At 36.4% G+C, this 18717-nt stretch overlaps 1 protein-coding gene across 1 annotated transcript in view; it reads right to left on the bottom strand.

Annotated features, from left to right (window-relative positions):
• The window catches only part of CNBD1 (cyclic nucleotide binding domain containing 1), a 412528-nt gene that overhangs the window by 43972 nt on the left and 349839 nt on the right, over positions 1-18717 (bottom strand). The window contains exons 9-10 of the mRNA XM_053558669.1: positions 14163-14272; positions 13222-13372 (exon numbers count right to left, since the gene is read on the bottom strand). Coding sequence (XP_053414644.1) covers positions 13222-13372; positions 14163-14272 — 261 coding nt within the window. The remainder of the gene's footprint in view (positions 1-13221; positions 13373-14162; positions 14273-18717) is intronic.

The following is an 18717-nucleotide window of genomic DNA, read 5'->3' as shown; positions in this document are numbered from 1 at the left end:
ATAATTATAAAAGTAACAAAATATGTGAATACTAAGGATTAAAACTGAACTATTTATTATCCTCAGAATGCTTCATTTCCAGGTAAACAAGAAATGTATCAAAAGCTCCACTTGTGATAGTGTCTTAAAAATAAAATTCTGCCTAGTGGCATTTCAAATCATGTAATTTACAAATAAGGCCAATAATCCATTTCAGTGTTACCTAGGTGATTGGTAGCTTCAGCTACTTTCCTTGAGATAATACCCCCATAATTCTGGGCGGGTAGAATTGGTCACTAATAATCATCTTCAGAAAAGTCTACTCTCTAATACAACTTGCTTTTTTTTTTCCTTGAGTGAAAAATATAACCTGATATTAAGCCCATAGATTCTGATTTTATAACATGTAAAATTTGCCTTTATTTATTATTAGAATAATACATCCCCCAGATGTTTTCTACTATAATAAAAAATATGATATAAAGTGAACTATAATTATAATTCAATATAGATTAAAGTAGCAAAAGTGTAACATAGGGAGAAAAAGGTAGAAATAATTGTGTGAGTTTCTCTAAGTGAAAGAAGCTATTGCAATTAAGGGCAAAATTGACATTATTTTACTGAGAGCCTAGAAAAGTAGGTAAATGTCACGATTCACACAATCTATAAAAATGATTCATACCATTTCACATATATACACACATAAAATTGTTTGGAAACCTAGTGAAAGTTTACCATATGTCAACTTATTGAACTTAAGCTATTAAGAACCTTACTGCCTAAATGTTTGTGAATTTTAATAGTCATTAATACATAAGAGCATCAGAGATAAAAAGACCACTTATCTATAGACAAAGTATTAAGTACAAAAAGGCTATAAGTAGATTGATTGATCTTAAATGCCATCAATGTTTTACGCTTTTTCTACCTACTATAATCTTCTAAGAACTTCATATTGGACATCCTGTAAATGGTGTCCCTAAAACAGAAAATCAATTCCTTTCTGAAATAGTTTCATAAAATCAGTGGATATGTGAACAAGTATTATTAAGTATTTACTATATATTCAGTGAGTAATAAGAAATAATGGCTGAAAACTTCTAAAATTTGATGGAAAACATCAAGCAACACATTTTAAAAACTCAGTGAACTCTGGGCGGCGCCTGTGGCTCAGTCGGTAAGGCGCCGGCCCCGTATACCTAGGGTGACGGGTTCAAACCCGGTCCTGGCCAAACTGCAACCAAAAAATAGCCGGGCGTTGTGGCGGGCGCCTGTAGTCCCAGCTACTCGGGAGGCTGAGGCAAGAGAATCGCTTAAGCCCAGGAGTTGGAGGTTGCTGTGAGCAGTGTGAGGCCATGGCACTCTACCAAGGGCCATGAAGTGAGACCCTGTCTCTACAAAAAAAAAAAAAAGCAGGAGAAAAAAAAAAAAAAAAAACTCAGTGAACTCCAAGTAGGATACACTGAAAGATATCCACAACTAGACGCATAATAAATTGTAAAAAGACAAAAATAAAATCTTGAAAGTAGCAAGAGAAAAGTGAATCACCATCCAGAAGGGTTACTCATTAATATTTATTAACAGTAACTTCTATCTGGAAACCATGGAGGCCAGAAGGCACTGGGATAATGTTCAAAGGGTTGAAACAAAAAGGCTGTCAGTCAAGAATTCTATATCTAGTAAAGCTGGTCTTCAAAAATGAAGGAGAAATAAAGACATTCTTAGATAAATAAAGATCCAGAGACTTGTCACATAAAGCAATTGTTCTGTAAGAAATAGGGAGTCCTTTATATTGAAAAGGACAGTAAGTGGTAATTTGTTTCCAGCTGAAAAAAAAAAAAAGAAGTATAAGCAGAGATAATTACATAGGTAATTATAAAAGATGGTATAAATATACATTTGTACTCTTTTCATTTTTTTTTTTTTAAAGGGGTAGGCCTTTCTTTTTTTTTTTTTTTTTGTAGAGACAGAGTCTCACTGTACCGCCCTCGGGTAGAGTGCCATGGCATCACACGGCTCACAGCAACCTCTTAACTTTTGGGCTTACGCGATTCTCTTGCCTCAGCCTCCCGAGCAGCTGGGACTACAGGCGCCCGCCACAACGCCCGGCTATTTTTTGGTTGCAGTTTGGCCGGGGCTGGGTTTGAACCCGCCACCCTCGGCATATGGGGCTGGCGCCCTACTCACTGAGCCACAGGCGCCGCCCCATTTGTACTCTTTTCAATCACATAAAAGAAAATAGGTGACTCAAACAACATGTTGGGCATGGTACAGTTGACCTAGGAAACCAAATACTGCACTTTTAGTGAATGGCTTGCAAACTATGCCAATGTAATAAATCTCAGCGTGAGAAAATTGTGGTTCCTATTAAATGTATCTAAATATTGAAAGCAATTATTAAATATTATTTTGTCAAAATCTAGCCAAAATTTATACTACTATAGCTAAAGTATGAGAAAATAAAATAACCACATGAGGACAATGGATTATTAAGTTACCAGTTTAATTATTAGCAAAGTATAATAACAATAAAAATAATAATCAAAAGAAAAAAGGGAACAGAATTTGATACATAGCATGTGAAAGCTAACCTGGCACAAACAGCTAGGTCAAATAACATTCCTAGCAGAGAGTTTTCACAGAATACAAACCTCGTATAAGGTTTCTCCCTGATCATGATAAAATGAGACAAGCAAGGTCAATTCATAATTTTGGTTAAGCAGGTAGCAACTCCCCCTCACCACCTACAAAATATCAAACATTTCACCTCTTGGTTAGAATACACATCTGATAATTCTTAATCAGTTGCAAATTTACCCTCATTCTGATCTGTCAATATACATATTCAGAGAGTTTGTGTGCAATTTAAAATAGTTCAATATAAATTGCACACAAACTTAATGTCTACTCTGTATACAACTGAGATATGCCACTTTCTAGTAGCCTTTAACCTAGAACAAATTCCTACCTACTTCCTTCAATTGTCCCCCAAACACCCAACTAAACCCAAGTTCTAGAACATATTCTTTCTAATTTCTTATCACTGAGATGAATTTATGGTTCCCCATGGCATGTGTTGCATCTCAATCCCTGAGTGATAAACACAACTCAGTCAACTAGACAGGTGTCCCTTATGGCCTATGATGAGGGACATTGATTTGATACCACTTAACCTTTCCATATCTCAGTTTCCTAATCTGTAAAATAGGAATATTAAATGTACATAGCTCACAGGGTTGTTGTGTTTGATGAGATAAAACATGTAAAGTATGAAGAATAATGTCTGGTATATTGCGATGAGTGTTCCAAGATGATCAAGTGAGAGAATCAGCTTAGAACCCATGCACTACATGACTACAACATAACAAGGTACTAAATTTTCAAAGTAATTATAGAGAAACAGAAATCTCTAAGTCCCTCATCAACACTGAGGGTACAAAAAATGTTCAGAATGCAGAGTGGTGGGATTTATAAAGAGATTTCTTTCAAGAGCTCTGCTCTGAGTCATACCATCAGAGCCTGAAGGGGCTATAATGAGAAATACCTTTTTTATCACCTCTGCTAAAAGAGAGGATCTTTAACAAGATCACAGGGAGAACTTTATATACAGTCTCAGAATTTAGAAGCCACAGTACAGTATGGTCTAACTATACTTTGAGAACTCTACAGGTAAAAGGCTGACTCCTGAGAAACAAGCAGCACTCAAACTTTCCCAGTCAAAGTTTGCCTGGACAAAGAATGCAGGATTGTCATTCTATGCAGACTTCCCTATGTAGACCTGCAGCAAGAAAGAAGTTCCAATTGGGTTGTGCTGAGGTCAGGGAGGGTAAGAGTGAAATCTGAAGTTATCTTTGGATTTCTAGGAATGAAAATGTATTACCCTCTTAAAGAATGACAGGTGAAATATCACTCCCAATATTAAGGGATTTCTAAAACTCCTTGAAGATGCTCACTAGGAAAGTATTAGCTTGAAGTGATGTCAAACACAGCAAGTGAGAAACCAGTTTACAACAATAATAGACATTAAGAATATTTTCAGGCTAGGATCACATCTGTAATCCTAGTTCTCTGGGATGTCAAGGCTAGTGGATTGCTTGAGCTTAGGAGTTCAAGACCAGCCTCAGTAAGAGTGAAATTCCCATCTCCACTAAAAATGAAAAAACTATCTCCAGGTCATTGCAGGTGCCAGTAGTCCCAGCTACTGGGGAAGCTGAGACAAGGGAATCGTCTGAGCCTGAGGTTGCTATGAGCTATGATGATGCCATGGCACTCTACCAAGGGCAATAGAAAGAGACTCTGTCTCAAAAAAAAAAACACAGCATTTTTCACTTCCCTTATCCCTTTTTTAACATCCTCTTTTCCCCAATGCTCCAATCTTTCCCTATAGCAGAAGGATCAGAACCATAGGTGGAAAACTGGGAGGTGGCAATGGAAAAGAAAGATGCCTGCCATGCTCTCCCTACCCACTGTGCCTCTAGTATAATGGAGGCAGAGTTCAAAAGAGGCTGCCATGACCTTCAGCTCCATAGTGTTACTCTCACAATTATGTTAAATTACACAGCAAAGAGATTTTGCAGATGTAATTAGAAATACTAACCAGTTAATACGTATAAAATAGGGAAGTTATCGCAGTGGGCCTCGTGTAATCCCTTAAGTTCTTTAAAAGCAACAAGTTTTTTTCAGCTGGTAGAAAAGTCAAAAAGATTCAAAATGTAGAAAAGATTCAGTGGAAAGAATTCTTCATTGTTGAGATGGAGAGAACCAGGTAGATGGAGGAGCCTTTGGTGGCTGTGGTTGACCTCTAGCTGACAATGAAAAAGAAAACTTGGAGCTCAGTTTCAGGGACCTTTCATCAGGATAACAGTTACAATTCTTAAGCTTCATTTTAGCCTTCCTAAGTATGTCCAGCTCCTTAGTCACTTTGTCTTTAATTTTTTGCCATAAGCACATTTGCACTTGAATGTTTATAGAAGATCAATTTATAATTTCAAAGACCTGGAAACAACCCAAGTGCCCATCAACCCTTGAATGGATCAGTAAACTGTGCTATATGTATACCACGGAGTACTATTCAGCCATAAAAAGATAAAGACTTTGCATCTTTTCTTTTACCAGGATAGATCTGGAGAACATTCTTTCAAGTAAAGTATCCTAAGAATTAAAAAGCAGGCAGGACCATTGCTCAGTGGGTAGGGCACTGGGCACATACACCAAGGCTGACAGGTTCAAACCCAGCCTGGGTCAACTAAATAATAATGACAACTGCAACCACAAAAAAATAGCCGGATGTTGTGGCAGGACCATTAGTCCCAGCTACTTGGGAGGCTGAGGGAAGAGAATTGCTTAAGCCCACGAGTTTGAGGTTGCTGTGAGCTGTGATGACATAGCACCCTAATGAGGATGACATAGACTCTGTTTCAAAAAAGAATGAAAAAGCAAGTATCCCATATATTCATTATTAATCTCAGATTAGTAGATCAACAACTACAGGCTCACACAAAAGAAAAACAAGAAGGGAGGGGAGGAGGAAGTGATTGAAGGAGCTTGGTACCATCAGGACCATATTGTTGGACGTGGTATGGTAATGCAAACTTTAAACTTTAAAATAGAACTTTTAAATCACTCAATACAAAATACATCTAGAACTATATTTGTAGTAGAACAACAAGGAGTTTCAAGTCAAATGCAGTGTAAGGTAGAGCATCAGCAAACCAGAAAATGGAAACATAGTTGCTTCCTAATGTTGCTTTTTCTTATAATGAGCTAAAATTGACATGGTTATTTAAAAAAATTTCTAAAATCAATTTACTTGCATAAATATATAAATTAAAATGGTATGGAACTTCTAGGGGTGGGAGACTTTTCCAAATAGCCAAACTCAGGCAAAAAACATTGCCTTATTTTTACAAAACAAAACAAAAAATCTTAAAAAATTTACGAGTGGCTAAATATACAGTAGAACCTTTGGAACATGACCACCTAAGGACTGTGACACAGAGGTGGGGAGCACAAGGATCTATGCCTACTGCCTACTGTATTGATAGGTACATGTGGTGCATATCTGGTCTATGAAAATTAGGTCAACTTAAAGAGGGGGTCAGGTACGAAGGTGGTCAACTATGGAGGTTCTAGTGTATATAATCAGGCTACAATATAAAGGTCAATATTATTTTCTGAACAATGTTATTTTTTCCATATATTTATATTGTGTATATTTCTATATATTCATATATTGTGTATATATGTGTGATATATAGTATTTCAGGAGATAAGTTTAATTTCTTCCACTAAGAATTACTTTTAAATGTCAGCAAGATATTTAAAATGTTTGGTTGGTTTTGCAATACCAAAACAATCTTTCATAGGTTTACAATTAAATATCTATTGCAAAAAAAAAAAAATAATAAAAGTATGTGCTGAAATAGTTACATGATATATAATTTTTTCACTCAAAGCTTCATTCAAAACAAAAAATCAAAAATTTAACTCAAATTTATTCTCGTTTTTTCTTTTAACATGTATGCAGAATGAGTAAAAATATCAGAGGAAGCATTTTATATCAAATTTTTAGAATGCTTTTTATATCAAATTTTTATGAAAAAGCAAAAACAAAAAAGGGAGGGGAAAAAATGCATATTTCCTGTGGCAAGTTGTTCAAGTATTTAAACTCTTTAGGTAAACGTTACTAACAAACAGAAATCTGGCTATAAATTGTATCAGAGTTAAGGAGAAATACTGATGTGCTGTGAAGAAGGTAGATTTGGTAAGAATATATGTATGCCCCTAAAATACTTAACAGACCTATCTTTCAATAGTAAAAAATATGATCACCTATGCTTTTTGATCAAGCATTATAAGAGAAGTTCTTGGACATTCTTCCTTTAAAAACAAAAACTTTTAAAACGTTTGTACCAATTTCACTTTGGAATTAGAATTTTCCTTTGGAGAGAGACAAGTCAAATACCTCTCTTATTTTTTTATTTTTTTTTTTTTGTTGGGGATTCATTGAGGGTACAATAAGCCAGTTTACATTGATTGCAATTGTTAGGTAAAGTCCCTCTTGCAATCATGTCTTGCCCCCATAAAGTGTGACACACACCAAGTCCCCACCTCCTCCCTCCTTCCCTCTTTCTGTTCCCCCCCCATAACCATAATTGTCATTAATTGTCCTCATATCAAAATTGAGTACATAGGATTCATGCTTCTCCATTCTTGTGATGCTTTACTAAGAATAATGTCTTCCACGTCCATCCAGGTTAATACGAAGGATGTAAAGTCTCCATTTTTTTTAATGGCTGAATAGTATTCCATGGTATACATATACCACAGCTTGTTAATCCATTCCTGGGTTGGTGGGCATTTAGGCTGTTTCCACATTTTGGCAATGGTAAATTGAGCTGCAATAAACAGTCTAGTACAAGTGTCCTTATGATAAAAGGATTTTTTTTCCTTTTGGGGAGATGCCCAGTAATGGGATTGCAGGATCAAATGGGAGGTCTAGCTTGAGTGCTTTGAGGTTTCTCCATACTTCCTTCCAGAAAGGTTGTACTAGTTTGCAGTCCCACCAGCAGTGTAAAAGTGTTCCCTTCTCTCCACATCCACGCCAGCATCTGCAGTTTTGAGATTTTGTGATGTGGGCCATTCTCACTGGGGTTAGATGATATCTCAGGGTTGTTTTGATTTGCATTTCTCTAATATATAGAGATGATGAACATTTTTTCATGTGTTTGTTAGCCATTCGTCTGTCGTCTTTAGAGAAAGTTCTATTCATGTCTCTTGCCCATTGATATATGGGATTGTTGGCTTTTTTCATGTGGATTCATTTGAGTTCTCTGTAGATCCTAGTTATCAAGCTTTTGTCTGATTGAAAATATGCAAATATCCTTTCCCATTGTGTGGGTTGTCTCTTTGCTTTGGTTATTGTCTCCTTAGCTGTACAGAAGCTTTTCAGTTTAATGAAGTCCCATTTGTTTATTTTTGTTGTTGTTGCAATTGCCATGGCAGTCTTCTTCATGAAGTCTTTCCCCAGGCCAATATCTTCCAGTGTTTTTCCTATGCTTTCTTGGAGGATTTTTATTGTTTCATAAAGGACTTAAATTTAAGGCATGAAACAATAAAAATGCCTCTCTTATTTTTAATAATACCAGATGAGGTATAATAACATCAATAGTTCATATTTTAAATGTAAAAGCAATTGTTTTTCAAGACAAGTATACTTGTTTTAATGATGGAATGGGAATTTCAGATATCAGTAAAATTAAAATAGTTATGTTGGTCTTCATTATCTTTAATTTAAATGACTTGAGGAGTAAATTCTACATCAGGACCAAAACATATGACCTTTATAAAAATAATAATCAGAAAAATTATATTCTCAGTATTATTATATGAAAAGAAGTACATTTATATTTGGTTACAAATTTAATAACTCTGTACTCATTTTTATTTGGATGATTAAAGAAATATCTGAGAAGCATGCATGTAGATTTAAAAAGGTTATTTTAGGGCTCCAGCCCCATATATTGAGGGTGGCGGATTCAAACCTGACCCTGGCCAAACTGCAACAAAATAATAGCCAGGTGTTGTGGCAGGTGCCTATAGTCCCAGCTTCTCGGTAGGCTGAGGCAAGAGAATGGCCTAAGCCCAGGAGTTGGAGGTTGCTGTGAGCGGTGTGATGCCACCTCACTCTACCAAGGGCAATAAAGTGAGACACTGTTTCTACAAAAAAAAAAAAAAGGTTATTTTCTATCTTTCCAAAGTTAACAACATAAATAAATAAAGAAATCACTCCTCAGGCCGGATGCGGTGGCTGACGTCTGTAATCCTAGCACTCTGGGAGGCTGAGGTGGGTGGATTGCTTGAGCTCATGAGTTTGAGAACAGCCTGAGCAAAAGTGAGACCCCCATTTCTCATAAAAAATAGAAAACTTGAGGCAAGAGGATCACTTGAGCCTGAGTTGGAGGTTGCTGTAAGCTTTTATGCCACATCACTCTACCCAGGGTGACAGCTTGAGACTAGCACCTAGTATACCCGTCAAAGCAATTTTGGAACTCTTTTTCTGGAATGGCCATCAGAGCTGTTGCTATATTATGCTGATGTCCTAAATATCTCAAAATTTCTTCCTTTCACTATTTCCTTTATCTTCAGGTAAAGAAAAGAAAAAGTCACTGGGGGACATATCAGTTGAGTAAGGTGGGTGTTACAATAGAGTTATTTGTTTATGGTTAAAACCTCCCACACAAATGGTGTCAGGCAAGCTGGTGCATTGTCATGATGCAAGAGCTATGAAGTTGTTGGAAGAACGTTCAGGTCATTTCTGTCTAACTTTTCCTTGCAGCCTTTTCAGCACTTTCAAATAGTAAACTGTTTTTCCAGTTGGTACAAATTTATAATGAAATTCCTTGTGCTATCAAATAAGGTTAATAACATCCTTTTGACTCTTGTTTTGGACTGACAGTCCATTTTTGGTCATGGAGAATTGGCTGACTTCCACTGTGTACTTTGACACTTTGTTTCAGGATGGTGTTGGTACAACTATGTTTTGTCACCAGGGATATCAAAATGTCATCTTGACTCTCCAAAAAGTCTTGGCAAACTTTGACTCTCTTGCTTTTGTTCATCAGTGAGCTCCTTCAAGACCATTTTTGCATATCTTTTCCTCACATTAAGATATTCAGTTAAGATTTTCCTGCTTCTCTATCAATGTTCACTTAATTGATCTGCTATGCTTCCCACATTTAGGAGATGATTTTGTTGTTTAACTCAACAAATTTTTTCAATGTTTTTGTCAATTCTCCTTGTTACTGGCTGCCCTTACCTCTCTTAATCAGTGATACCTTCTCTTCCCCTGGAAAAATGTTTAATCCATTTGTACACTGCTGTTTTGTTCATGATATTATCCCTATAACTTGGATTAACGTCCCTAATTTTACTTCCACTCTTGCCAAATTTGACAAGAAATTTAATGTTTATTCATTGCTCTAATTCAAGCTCCAGTATTTTCATGATGGCATACAGAAATATGCAACAATAATGAACGCTCCTCAGCAAGGTACTGCCAGATGTGAACATGAACATGGCTGTGAGACACTGATCTGCCAAGGTTATAAAACCTTACCGACTTATTTGTACAGTGTTGCCAACATAACCCTGTGGTGGTGAGTTCACAAACTTAATTGTCAAACCTTTTATGTTTTCCTATGTATGCAATTATATATAGTTGCATACATAATTCTATACATAGAGCTTTTAATTTATACAGTCATTTATATTTCTGGATTCTGTTCAGCTCATCCCAAAACACAGGGAGAGAAAGTGAAATGTTCCCTTTGGATATTTACTAAATATCATTGACTCATTTATGAGGAACTAGATCTCTAAATGATATCTACAGAAGAAAATAAAGACTGTGACCTGTATATTTGGGGAAAGAGATTAACTTTAGTTTAGTTATCCAGTAAAACATTAACAATTCCAAAAGATAACTCTATTAGGCAATTCTTGGTAAGTTAGCAAGTAAAGGCAACACAACCAACAGATGATTGAGGATACTGTTGGAACATAGTGCCTTTATTTATTTTTGTTTATTTTTAATAGACCATCTCCAATTTAAACACTTACCCCTAAAATTAGTGTAATATAATAACATAATAATTGTCAATAACAAGCTGGCAAATCATGGTTTCGCTCATTTTTATTTTTCTATAGCATTTTCATTTGTCTAAAACTTGATTTTTTAAAGGCTCATTTTAGTTTCTCTTGGGTCCTGAACTATGCAATTTTATAGAAATGGGTCCATTTTTAAGATAATGAAAAGAGTGGAATGATTGGAGACAGAATAAATCATTATGAAAATTCATGTTAATGATCATTATTCTTCATGTTTGAAGATGATCTTTTTAGCAAAATTGATCAATAATTTTTTCATTAGAATTATTTAACTTTCAAAATATTACTTTATCTCATTTAGAATGAAATATAAGTACTTAAAATGTAGAAATAAGGATACTTTCTGAAGTAAACATGATATTTTACTTTTCTTGTAAGTTATGGAAAAAGTAACGAAATATAATCCTCAAGCATAGCTCTAATTAGGGAATGTTTTATTAGGCACACACCAGTAGCTTTATAACATCTGTCTCAAATAAGTGAACTGAGAATGGAATTTAAAATAAGAAAATATACACACAGAAACAATAGCATCTTGTTTGAGACTTTTATTTTTTTATTTATTTTTGAAATAGGGTCTCACTCTATTGTCTAGGCTAGAGTGCTATGGCAAAATCATACCTCACAAAGCCTGGAACTTATGGGCTGAAGCAATCCTCCTGCCTTAGCTTCCCATGTAGCTGGGCCTATAGATATGTGCCACCACACTCAGCTAATTTTTTTTCATTATTTCAGAGATGGGGGGGGATCTCTCTGTGTTGCCCAGGTTGATCTCGAACTCATGGCTTAAAGCAATACTCCCAGCTTCCAAGCTGGGATTGGCACCTTATACTATACCAGCCATTTGAATTATAGGCTACCAACAACAAATAACATTCTGATACACACTTGAAAGAAACACACTTGAATGTGATAGTTAATTTTATGGGTCAACTTGACTGGTCTAAGGTATGCACAGAAAGTTGGTACACCATAATATCCGGGTGTGTCTGTGAGGGAGTTTCTGAAAGAGATTAGCATTTGAATCAGTAGACTGAGTAAGAAAGATCCACCATTACAAATTTGGGCAGGTAACATCCAGTCCATTGGGGGCCTAAATAGAAATAGGTAGAGGAATGGTCAATTCTCTCTCATCTCTTCTTGAGCTGGGACAACCATCTTCTCCTGCCCTTGGATATTAGCACTACTAATTCCCTGGCCTTCAGATCATGGATTTATATAAGCACCTCCTCCTCACTGTCCCCTAGGGTTTAAGCCCTTGGCCTTTGGTGTAACTTCTTACACCGTAAGTCACCTGGTTATCAGGCCTTCAGACACAAAGTAAATTACACTACTGGCCTTGCTGATAGCATATCATGGGACTTTATGGCCTCTATAATCATGTGAGCCAATTTTCATAATAAATCTCCTCTTACAAATATATATCTGTCTGTGTGTGTGTGTCTGTGTGTGTGTCTGTGTGTGTGTGTGTGTGTGTGTGTATTTAGAGAGAGAGAGAGAGATCGTGCTGGTTCTATTACTCTGGAGAACCTTGAATAATAAAATGTGTGAAATATTGATTTACATAAGAGTTTACAGTGTATTTGCCTTGCACCAGTTAACATAATTAGTACAGGAAAAAAAAACATGGCCCATTATGAGGTGAGAATATTGTAAATTCAATCAATAGTTAGTAATTATTATTTAGCAATGTTTACCTTGAAGGAGGCTTATATTTGAATGTCACAGAAGGGAAGAAAATTAACAAATGTCATTTCAAATTTATAACTTTTAAGAGACACATGAATGTGAAGTTATTCTTTTCCTTTTGAATCAGAGTTAAGCAAGTATACATTATATATTTTCTAAAAGACATAAAAATATAATTGAAATTCGGGATAACAACATTCAATCAAGTCATACATACATGGTTAATCATGAAAACCATTCCAACGTAGCTGACTGAAGCAAACCTCTCCTGCATGTTAATTTCCACAAGTTTCTCCTCTTTTGTTCATTATCCAATGTTGGATACTCTCAATTTTATTGTACATAAAGATACATTTTTCATTAAAATTCTATTATATTTGACTTATTAGCTTCTATTCATTTCTTCTTCATACTTAATTGTATTTCAAATTTGAGCATTTATAATATTTGGGTGGCCAAATGCAGGTGGCTAAATGATTATTCTTTTCTAATTATTAGAACACTAAAATTTCTGATAAAGGATAAAATACAACAAGCCATAGCTTTTCATATTATGCTTGATCTAGATTATACAATTAAGATAATGCATACTTGACGTGAACCAAAACCATAAAAGCAATAACCTTAGAGATGAAAACAAGAAAGTATCCTCCAAAAGAGCAAGTTTTGCTATTAGTGGTAACTTGGACATTGGTGGAGAAATTTTAGTAATTCCAATGATAGTCTTTGGAAATATTACTAATATATTCAAACAGCAGCATAATTAAATAATATACACATATTCAGTTGAGTGTCCCAATTTTTCTGTGAAATATCCCTACTTTTTTGAAACATTCATCTAATAAAATAGTAAACAGTTAATGTAAAAGACATTTATGCATTTACCAAATAGATCCTTATCTTCAATGATTGCCATTTCAACCTCTTTTCCAGTTATGACTGTGCATGTGAAAGGAACTTGAAGAAGAACACTTATCTCACCAAAGGACTCTTTTGCTTTAAGTTTACCCATGTAAACAAGTTTTTCACATTTTTTCTGTAAAAAAATAGATAATTAATGTGTAGTACAACCACTTTTATATAATAAATACTGCCATTATAAGAAACTAATTTTTTTTATAAATCAATATACCGTGTGGTCTTTGAAAGTTAACAATTTTATTCAAATCATAAAAAATATTTAACATGTGTTCAAATTTTATAAACACAAAAGTAGATTCATTTATCATGTAGAGCATATCTCAGGGAACTAGAAGAATTGTCTTTTAGGCATCTATCTATTAAATTACATAACCCACAAATATGTTTAGGAAATACTGAACTAATTCCATTTTACTGAACTATTTCCAATGGAACTAGGAGACCATTCTGTAAGCATAGTTTAGCTTCAGAATTTTGTGAACTACCATTTTTTACCTCAGTCCCAATTACAAACACACTTGTTGGACTAACAGGGAAGAAAGGATCAATGAAGAAAGCAAGAAAGGGTTTTTTTGAGCAGAAAGGACCATATGATATGTGTGTGCTATAACTTTGTTATGGTTTGAAACTGTACTTCTCTGAAAAATAAGAATTTAAAACATATTTTAATGTGTGTTTTAGTTATTCTACACTTTATAAATCAATGTCTTATAATTTATTTTATATCTCTATATCCTAAAAATGCAAGAAATGAAATGCAACAAAAAAGTCAAAACATTTGAACAGAAATTTCACAAAATGATACAAACAAATATCCAAAACAACTATAGAAAAAGATGTTCAACATCCTTTATTCATGAGAACAGATTGATTGGTTAAAGAGAACATGGACGCTTCAAACTTACCGCTCTATTTGACTGTAGTTTCACAAGTGCTATAATACTTCTGTAAATTTTACAATATCCAGAATGAATATAACCCACAAAAGAAAGTATATTTCCACTTTCTGCTATCACTGAGAAAAAAGAAAAACAAAACAGTCTATTATTTTGAACATTTCTCTCTATGAAACATTATTTTGGATATTATGACAACAAAAGTTGACATAATTAATTCAATAACCATTATGATAATTTTTAAAATTTTTATTTTTCAGATTAACATGAAGATGTACCTATTATTTAGTTACATGGTTTGCATTTGTAAGGTAAAATCTGAGTTGTAGTTGTGACCTTCACCCAGAAGTGTGCCATACACCCATATCTTGTATCTGTTAGATGGGACCATAGCAAACCCCTCCTCTTCCCCACATCTTTAACTTAATTGAGTCTTTCTTGTATGCACATTGTTGTTAATCTATTTGTTTCAACTACAAAGAATTCAAGCAAATCACAAAAAAAGACAACAACCCCAATAATGTCTGGGCAAGAGACATAAATGGAATCTTATGAGGACAGATGAATGACCAACAAACACATAAATGGCAAATTTCTGAATGCCACTTTATAGATTGCATTTACTCCATAAGAATACTAAAAATTATGCCCAGTATTTATATATCTGTGACATAACATATGTAACACTGTAGCCATTGACTAGATATTGCCAGTGAAGGCAGTGGCGTGCTAGTAAACTATCTGTGAAGAGGGAGCAAGGGAGAAGCCTCTATCTGTAGTAATAGCTGATATTTGTACCATGGATAATTTCAAATTGCCCACAGTTCAACAAGCACCTTGCCAAATCCTTGAATATTGATTTAACAATAGACCCTCCTGACCTGTCCCTGGAGCCTGTACCAGCACTCTACTGAATACTGTAGTCAATAAAAGCCAGGACTTTGAGGCTAAACTGCCTTGGTTTAAGCCTTACTCTATCACTTCTTATGCAACCTTAGATAAATGGCATAACCTAACTGAACTTCAGAATTTTCATCTTAAAAATGGCAAATATAAGAGGCTTTATTCTATACTCCACATGTAGTCATTAAGTGGCATATTAAGCACATGGGACATAGAAAGCCCTTAGCTTGATGCCCAGTACACAATATTGCAGAATAAATCATGTTATTAATGTTATTACTTCAAATTTGCAAAGACATGGTAAGGCCAACACATATTTGAAGGTAAACTCTATTAAAACTTTATAATTCTCAATTTATCAAAATAGAAATCATCTGACATAAATAAAAAAATTTTAAGTTATGAACATAATTTAATTTAAAACTTAATTGGAAATGTATAAATTAAAATTAATTTCAAAATAATTTTCCAATTTGCTGTTTCTGAAATATCAATATTTTATTCTGAAAGTCTCAAACATGAAAATAATGTAACTATAAAGATACAGAATAACATTCCCACAGTTTTGTTAAGTAGGCAGAATATTAAAAACAAGTTTTTTTATTATTCAAAACATCTACATTCATTTCCAAAGATAAAAGAGCATATACCAACATGACAAAATCATTGATGTTCTCAAAATCCATCAATAAATAAGGTAAAGAATAGTTCTTTAAGAATCATGGTTTATAAAAGAATATAATAATGATTATTATAGATAATTTACCATTAGCAAGAAATAAACAACAAAATACAATAGAAAAATCTTTAAAGAAAATGGAAATAGCATTTGAATAATTTTTCTGGCATGTTTATGAGGATATGCTATCCTTACCTCAAATAATATATAGTGCTCAAAGTTTATAATAAAAAAATACCGACCTGGGTGGACCGCAGGCCCCCTGAGAAAAGGATTTGCCTGAGGCAGTACCGACCTGGGTGGACCGCAGGGACTAAAAATGCACTCACAGACCCAGGAAGTTCCCAGGGTGAGGCTGACCCAGAGGACTACTTTACTGAGCCTAAGACGCACCTGACCATCAGGGGATCGTCAGCCTACAGAAAAAGGAAGGCAGCAGGATTTTTCTGTTGCCATTTTTTAAAATACAAATTAAGATAATTCTTCTATTACCTTATAGCTAAAATATGATATTATCAAATTATCTTAAGAAATTAAGGTATAGGGGGCAGAGACAAGATGGCTGACTGAAGCCAGCTTTCCACAGAGGCTCCCGTCCAGAAGGAGAGTTAAAGGACAGAAATTTAGCAAGTAACCTGGTGGATTTGAGCTGCACCAAGAGAGAAAGTTGAAGAAGGCACATCAACCCCGCTGAGGTGAGCTGTGACCACAAGGATACAAACAAAAGGTACAAAATCCATCACCAAGTGGATGGGAGTCCCCTCCCACATGAGAATGGCTCAGAGTGCCCCACAAACAAACGAGCAGAGTTCAAAGGTCCTCCCGCTACACTCCACAGGAGAGACCCTCTAAAAACTGGACCTACCTCCCCTACTAGGGTGCCATGGCGTTCTCCTGCCAGGCATAAAACTGTATAAAACTGTATATATTCTCTACCTGCAACTCTGAGCTCCCAGCACTCCCCTCCACTCTCACTCTGAGGTCAGGAGGCCTGTCCCCAGGAGTCCAGATTCTTGAGTGATTTCTCAAGGGGTGTGGACAGTGCCTAAATTGCAGCTGGTCAGTGCTGACTCTGGGGCACAGGAGCAAGGAGAGGATGGTCGGCTGAGAGGGAACCACACCAGAGCAGCATTTCCCTGAGGCACAGAACAGCAGCCGTCTTTTAGCAACAATACAGCTCACTCCTGGATATTCTGAAGCCACACCCACTGGGCAACCAGAGGAGGCCAGCAACCACCATGAACAGATCTGGGATGGAAACGCAGGCCCCATGAGGAAAGGATTTGCCTGAGGCAGTACTGACCTGGGTGGACTGCAGGGACTAGAAATGCACTCACAGACCCAGGAAGTTCCCAGGGTGAGGCTGACCCAGAGGACTACTTTACTGAGCCTAAGATGCACCTGGCCATCAGGGGATCGTCAGCCTATAGAAAAGGAAGGGAGCAGGATAGAACTGACAGGTAACTGAATACAAACCTGCAGGAGCAAAGACAGGGCCTGAGGCACAGGCTCTGGAAACTCAAAACAGCATCTCTTCAGCTGGGAAATTTAGCATGAACAGAAACAAAACCCCGCAAAGTTGTTCTGTTCTGTTCTGTCAGTAACATCAATCTGGGGCAGGGCTGGAAATGAGTGAACAGCCCCCCGCCTTCATCAAGTGCCCGAGGTTATCAGGCCTCACCTCCTCCTACTAGGTAGAGGCAGAGCGCAGCGGCCTGGCTGAACAGAAATAGATTTCCTTGTAATTCAGGCAGGTGCAAACCCCTGGAGTATCTGTTCACAACAGGCAACTAGGTCAGCCAACTGCAGGGCTATCAGTGACTGGGTGTGACAGAGGTGCAAGGTGGGGAAGGAGGCATCAACCTTCCCAGACTGATCTATTTGCTGGGTGGCTCCTCCTGACTCCACGCAGCACTGGAGCAAGCCATATCAGAGTAGTCACCAGACCCCTCTGATCCAGTTCCCGGAGACCTCTTAAACTCTCCCACCCGAGACAGGTGCTGACTGAGACAATTGATTTGGACCTTTTGAACTGAGACAATCACCTGAGGACTATTCAGGTGGTGCCCTGAGTGTGTGGTTGTAGCAAGGTTTGATTTTCCTTTTTCAATTGTTGCCTGTGGTGGGTGGGGTGACTTAATTGCTGGTATTTCTCCACAGCTGAGACTTCAACCCAGAGTAACTGTTTCACTAGGGTCGAACAGAAACCAGCTGAAAACAAGACAGATCCACTTAGCCCCACCACACCAAACAGGGCCCACACCAAACAGTTACTCAGGTCATACCACTGTACGAGTCCTCGACAAAGCTCCAGGGGAAAAATCAAAGGTTATAAAACAATCATGGGGCAGAAACAGTGGAAAAACTCTGGTAATATGAATAAACAGAATAGGGCAATGCCCCCAAGGAAAGATATGGCATATGTAACTGAAGATCCCATTCATAAACAACTGGCTGAGATGTCAGAAATCAAATTCAGAATTTGGATTGCAAACAAGATTAATAAAGTGGAGGAAAATTTGGAATTAGATATTCGAGCAACAACTCAAAAGTCGGAATTAGGAATTCGAGCAGAAATTCAAAAGTTGTCTCAAGAATTTAACGAATTTGAAGACAAAGCCAGCAAAGATTTAGTCACACTGTAGCAAGAATTTGCAGCCTTCAAAGATCTGAAAAATACAGTAGAATCCCTCAGTAACAGAGTGGAGCAAGCAGAAGAAAGGATTTCTGACATTGAAGACAAAGCCTTTGAATGCTCCCAAACTCTCAAAGAGGAAGAGAAATGGAGAGCAAAAATGGATCATTCTCTCAGAGAACTCTGAGATAATTCAAAGCAGGCTAATATCCGCCTCATTGGAATCCCTGAAACTGATGAAGCGGCCTTGCTAGGCACAGAGGCCCTTCTCCATGAAATTATGAAAGAGAATTTTCCAGACATGCCTAGAGATCCTGAAATTCAGATAGCAGACAGTTTCAGAACCC

This window comes from Nycticebus coucang, chromosome 13 (genome assembly GCF_027406575.1).
Source record: "Nycticebus coucang isolate mNycCou1 chromosome 13, mNycCou1.pri, whole genome shotgun sequence".
Classification (NCBI taxonomy): Eukaryota; Metazoa; Chordata; class Mammalia; order Primates; family Lorisidae; genus Nycticebus; species Nycticebus coucang.
Note: the sequence above shows the minus strand (reverse complement) of the source record. Positions and strands in the feature narration are given on the sequence as shown.